The sequence below is a fragment of the Heloderma suspectum genome, chromosome 4 (assembly GCF_057233095.1).
Source record: "Heloderma suspectum isolate Gila_16-S chromosome 4, 16-S_ref, whole genome shotgun sequence".
Lineage (NCBI taxonomy): Eukaryota > Metazoa > Chordata > Lepidosauria > Squamata > Helodermatidae > Heloderma > Heloderma suspectum.
Genome location: NC_139461.1, coordinates 294,735,376 through 294,741,375, shown reverse-complemented (window position 1 = coordinate 294,741,375; position 6,000 = coordinate 294,735,376). Strand labels below are relative to the sequence as shown.

The 6,000-nt window shown below is 46.2% G+C and overlaps 1 protein-coding gene across 3 annotated transcripts in view; it reads right to left on the bottom strand.

Annotated features, from left to right (window-relative positions):
* Nucleotides 1-975: 975 nt before the first annotated feature.
* PCK1 (phosphoenolpyruvate carboxykinase 1) overlaps nt 976-6,000 on the bottom strand; it is a 28,237-nt gene continuing 23,212 nt past the window's right edge. For all 3 annotated transcript variants that reach the window (XM_084854234.1, XM_084854237.1, XM_084854236.1), the window contains one exon: nt 976-2,346. In XM_084854234.1, the coding sequence (XP_084710360.1) occupies nt 1,892-2,346 (455 nt within the window). In that variant the 3' untranslated portion in view covers nt 976-1,891. The remainder of the gene's footprint in view (nt 2,347-6,000) is intronic.

The following is a 6,000-nucleotide window of genomic DNA, read 5'->3' as shown; positions in this document are numbered from 1 at the left end:
CCCCCACCCCGCTAAGGATGTTGTAGTCTAGGTGTCTCTGTCTGAAAAAGAACAATAAACTGGGAAGAGACACAGGGACAGAAAGCTAAGTATGGGTTCTGTAAGCTAGGGGTGGGCAGACTTGAGGCTTGTGGGGGTCTACTTTGATTTTTACTAGAACTTAGAGATCCACCAATGCAGAGCCTGGTGCAAAAGACATACACTTAGTATTAAAGAATTCTGAGCCCCGGAATTTGTTTTGAGTACCAAAACGTAATGGAGATCACAGTCCTTCCACACCTGTTTATCTCAAGCTTTCTACATTTCAGCAGTATAATTTAGGCAATGGGGGGAGTCATTTTGTTGCTGCTATTGTTAACCAAGTGGGAGTCAGAAATCTTTGATGACCTACTGCAAATCACCCAGACATCTACCAGTAGATCCGGACCTTGGCTGCTGACTGCCTCTCTCTAGAGACCTGAATTGGGAGTGGTGGAATTTAGCTGTCTGTTGGATTATTTAAGCTGTGCCTCCATCTATGCCCAACCTGTATTTTTACAAATCCACTCAAATATTACATAACTTCATATGTTTCCAGGGACCTCCTTCCAATGGTAAGTGCTGTGCCCCTGGAATTTCCCAGTGATTAGAGAAGTCGGGGGAGCATAACATACGCATAGCTTCTTAAGAAGTATGGCTGCAATCCTATGCATACTTACAAGGGAGTAAATCACATTGAACACAGTGGGACTTGTTGTTGTTCAGTCGTTAAGTCGTGTCCGACTCTTCGTGACCCCATGGACCATAGCATGCCAGGCCTTCCTGTCCTCCGCTCTCTCCCAGAGTGTGCTCAAGTTCATACAGTGGGACTTACCTCTGAATAAATATGCACAGGATTGCACTCTGTTGAACCCAGAGGGACTTATGTCTGAGTAAGCATGCATAGGATCAACCTGCCCAGTTGTGAGCAGTATTAATATTGGATGCAAAGAATCTTCTATATAAAAGCTTATTTTATTATTTTGGAGTCTAACATGAACCTCCCAAACATCACCAAATGACAAGATATACAAAATATAAGGAGCACAGAAAATACCACTTTCCATACAAGTAAGTTGCATCTATGGCAAAATGGAGTAGCAGTCTTTCTTTAAAAAAAATTAAGTTCTAAAATATATATAGAGACAGTTAATTACTTCCTTTGCTCAGCTGTTGCTGCAGCAATACAAAAGTCTGCAAACCTTGGCTCTGTAGTGTTAGATTCCACGTGCAAAAAGACACCATTGTCATGACGTATGGAGACAAGGATCATTAGAAACTCTTAAAGGTCATTTTAAGAGGAGCAAATGCATGTGACAATGCCCCAACAGCCAAATGATGCTGATTTTACTAAAATGCTGCTTTGGGAGATGGTAAATTAGAATGGAGAAGCGGCAGGGTGAGTGGATATCCTTTCCCTCCTGCCGTGCCATACGCCTATTTGCCATAATAGAATTCCGTCAGGAAGGAAGGAAGGAAGGAAGGAAGGAAGGAAGGAAGGAAGGATAAAACAATGTACACATAGAGAATCATCAGTAATATTGCATGAGAAGCACAGCTATCCTGTGATAGCTCTCTTGTCATGTGAGTGCAGTACCTATCGGTGGAGGCAGGCTTATCAAACAATACTCCAGCTTCAGTAACCTATCAAGTGATGCCTGGTAAGCTTGAGAACTACTTTTCGTACTACAGTAGTACTACTGTAGTAGTAGTAGTAGTAGTAGTAGTTTTAGAAGTACAGTTAGCCTTTAGGAGTAATAGCTCTGTCCAGAACACTCTGCCCGCCATTGCATTCTTGTGTTTCCAGACATGGTGTGTAGAAAAGAGTGTGTTTGTTTCGTGCTTTTTATTTTTCAACATACAGAGTCATCAGTTATAGCTGTTTTATTCTCTGCTCCAGCGCCAGAAGCTCTCTTTCAATCTCATAGGGTAGGTCAGCATTCACTTGCTCTTCAAAATACCTCTTGATCTCTTCCACCTCCTTTTCCCAGAAATCTTTGGAAACATCACACAGTTCCTGCATATTGACCCCTTCCAAGCCTTTCAAGTTCAAGCCCATGTTACTGGGGACATAACCAATGGCTGTTAGCTGTGCACAGTCTTCTCCCCGGATTCGGTTGAACATCCATTCCAGCACGCGGGAGTTCTCACCGAAGCCAGGCCAGAGGAATCTTCCTTGCGTGTCTCTCCTGAACCAGTTGACGTGGAAAATCTTTGGCAGCTTTGCAGCAGGCCGATGAGCCATGCTGAGCCAATGGGAGAGATATTGGCCAAAGTTGTAGCCAAAGAAAGGTCTCATGGCAAAAGGGTCATGCATGATGATCTTGCCTGCAGAAAGAATATGATGAAAATAGTGTAAGAGACTCACTCACATTGTCACTCATCCATCAGCCAGAGAACCAAGGGCCACTGGGAGGCTGTATCTCCTGCCTTCCAGGAACAACATCATCACAAGGGGGAAGCAACCTGGTCCTGTACATCAGCCAGAGAGGGAAGAGCTGCAGGGAGCTCATGCCACCCCTCTCTGCTAGAAAGAACGTGCAGCTCCAACTGATGGTTACCTGGGACTGCAGAGTCTGGCCTCATCCATCAGCCAGAGGACCAAGGGCCACTGTGACCCTACACCTCCTGCCTCCCAGAAAGACCACCATCACGAGGGGGGAACCAACCTAGCCCAATAACTGGTCAGCGATGTATTTGCTTTCTTTCCCCTCCTCCCTCCCAATCCCTTTTCCTTTTGTGACATGTCTTTTAGATTATAAGCCCGAGGGCAGGGACGGTCTTAATATTAGCCTTTGTAAGCCACTCTGCGAGTCTTTTTCGGCTGAAGAGTGGGGTAAAAATGCTCTAAATAAATAAAAGTATAAATTATTGAGAGCACCATCATTTCCACAATCAAAGGAACTACAGTGTTTACCTTTACGTGACAGTACACCTTGTGTTAGGATGTACTCACAGGGTAGATTCATGGGATGGTTTCTACCTGTCAGCCATTGTATTATTCTAGAACAGTGATTTTCAAACTGTGTTAACAGGTGTTTCTCAGAAGCTTATCAAGAATCGCTTGGTAAAGTCATTAATAACACACAAGCTTCCCAGAAGGACATCTTGTGCACCTTTACTAGATGTGACATTTGTCACATGGTTTCATCCTGCATCACTGTTTTTTCTTTAACCAGTAGCTCTCTCTCTCTCTCTCTCTCTCTCTCTCTCACACACACACACACACACACACACACACACACTCCAAGCTGGATCAGGAACATGGCATGGGGGGGTGTCTAATACTTTGCCCCCACCACAGTCCCAATTGGAATTGGCTCCACCCTGCCTGCTATTCACAATGTGAGGAAAGCTGTGGGAAAGGGACTCAGGGGTTCCTGGGACTGTTGCTAACCCAGCACGGTGCCCTCAGGCATTGCATTGTGCCCCTATGAACAAAGAGCCTCACAACAGCACATTTACTTATTTCCTGTTAAAATCAATAAGAAACAGTGGAGGCTGATGGCTCCGATGTCAGTGAGGCAGTGAATCCGCTCCAGATTTCAATCAGAATCAGTCACAACTCTAAAGGAGCTATCAAAGATGCTTCACCTTGGATAGCTCCTTTAGAGTTCTGATTAAAATCCGGAGCAGATTCTCTCTCTCTCTCTCTCTCTCTCACACACACACACACACACACTGACATTGGAGCCATCAGTAAAAGTGCACAATCACATAATTATGCTCTACTGATTTCATTGGGGATTGAACATTTTTAGCTTTATCCAGATTGTGCCAATAGTGCACGTGTGTGTGTAAGCTCTGAGAGGCTGTGCCTAAACCACAAGCGATTCTGGACTCATTTCATTTCACTTTTATCCCACACTGCCTTAGTACTTGTTCATACATGTTTTCATAGCTCAGGATCACACAAGCTTTTAAAATAAAATTTGAGCATGTGTGCCCAGATATTCCTTAGTGGCGGTGGTAGTGGTGGTGACGAAACTTGAGGCAGATTCTTGGATCAACTCATCAGGTTTAAAAGGAATTAGCAAAAAGAAAACAAGGTGTCTAAAGCGAATGGGCCTGAGTTTAGCATAAAAGTTTTGAGGGAAAAAAGACTGGAGACAGGCAATACATTTTAAAGAGGACTGAAGAGGACTATGATTGAGATATATATATACTTCCTGGCGTACACATTCATTTCTTTTGACCTACTCTTTCTGGTCAAACAGGTTTTGCAGTCTTTTGAAGCTCTACCAAAGCCTGCAAAAAAAAACCCCACTCTTGAACAGAGGCATAAAGAACTAAACTAAACGTAGGGATGGACGAAAGTCACTTATCTGGTCCCGCAGCTTGCTTCGCGGTGGGGGGGAGGCGCTCCATTCCTCCCCGCCGAAATTCTGGCCGGGGGGGGAGGCGCCCCGTCCCTCCGGCCGAAATTCTGGCTGGGGGGGAGGCGTCCCATCCCTCTGGCTGCGAATCCTACTGGCCGGCTGGGACGCAAACGGCGGCGGCCGTAGCCGCCGCCGTTTGCGTCCCTGCAGTCAGCCGCGTGATAGGCTACGTAAATCCTTACATAGCCTATCACGGCTGACTTTGGGGGGGGGAAGCGTGTACGCAAATGGCGGCACCCATGGGCGTTGCCCTTATTTTCGCCGTAGCGTTGCCCTTATTTTCGCTGTAGTCTACGTAAATGTTTACGTAGACTACATGTGCCCAAATAAGGAATGCAAATGGCGGTGCCCATGGGCACCGCCATTTGCGTACACGCTTTCCCCCCCCCCAAAGTCAGCCGTGATAGGCTACGTAAAGATTTACGTAGACTATCACGGTGTTTTTTGAAAATTTAGCTGTGATAGGCTACGTAAATCTTTACGTAGCCTATCATGTTTGTTGTTGTTGTTGTTTTTACTGGGAAATGGCGGCGGCGGCAGCCGGTCGGAAGACCGGCCGCCGCTGCCGCCAAACCGCCACCGGGAGCCGCCAGCGCCAGGGACATTCGCCAAAGGTAAGTCCCATTCCGAGGGGGTGGCGGGGGGGTGGCGGACCGTTTCTCCTCCAATTTGGGGGGGCCGAATGCGTTGGCATTTGGCCTCCCGGAGATTCGTGGAGAAATTCTCCGCCATCCCTAACTAAACGTTACGCAATCACGTAGCATGTAGCTGAAGGTTAGCTGTTTATTTACTCTAGTGTAAGCATGCACTTCATGGATCACTGCCTTGTTGTGGCGAAGGGGCTTGCGTAACTCAGTGAAGCCATAAGCTATGCCGTGCAGGGCCACCCAAGACGGACAGGTCATGGCGGAGAGTTCTGACAAAATGTGGTCCACTGGAGAAGGAAATGGCAACCCACTCCAGTATTCTTGCCAAGAAAACCCCATGGAACGTATCACAAGGCTAAAAGATATGATGCCGGAAGATGAGCCCCTCAGGTCGGAAGGTGTCCAATATACTACTGGGGAAGAGCAGAGGGAATTTCCAAGTAACGCCAGAAAGAGTGAAGTGGCTGGGCCAAAGCCGAAAGGACACTGAGCTGAGGATGTGTCTGGTGGTGAAAAGAAAGTCCGATGCTGTAAAGAACAATATTGTTTAGGAACCTGGAATGTCAGATCAATGAATCAAGGTAAGCTGGCGGTGGTCAAACATGAGATGGCAAGATTGAACGTCGACATCTTGGGAATCAGCAAACTAAAATGGACAAGCATGGGCGAATTTAATTCAGGTGACCATTATATCTACTACTGTGGGCAAGAATCCCTTAGAAGATATGGAATAGCACTCATAGTCAACAAAAGGGTGGGAAAAGCAGTACTGGGGTACAATCTCAAAAACGATAGAATGATCTCGGTACGAATCCAAGGCAAACCATTCAACATCACAGTAATTCAAGTCTATGCCCCAACCACTGAGGCCGAAGAAGCTGAGGTTGATCGGTTCTATGAAGACCTACAGCACCTTCTAGAACTAACACCAAAAAAAGATGTCCTCTTCATCATAG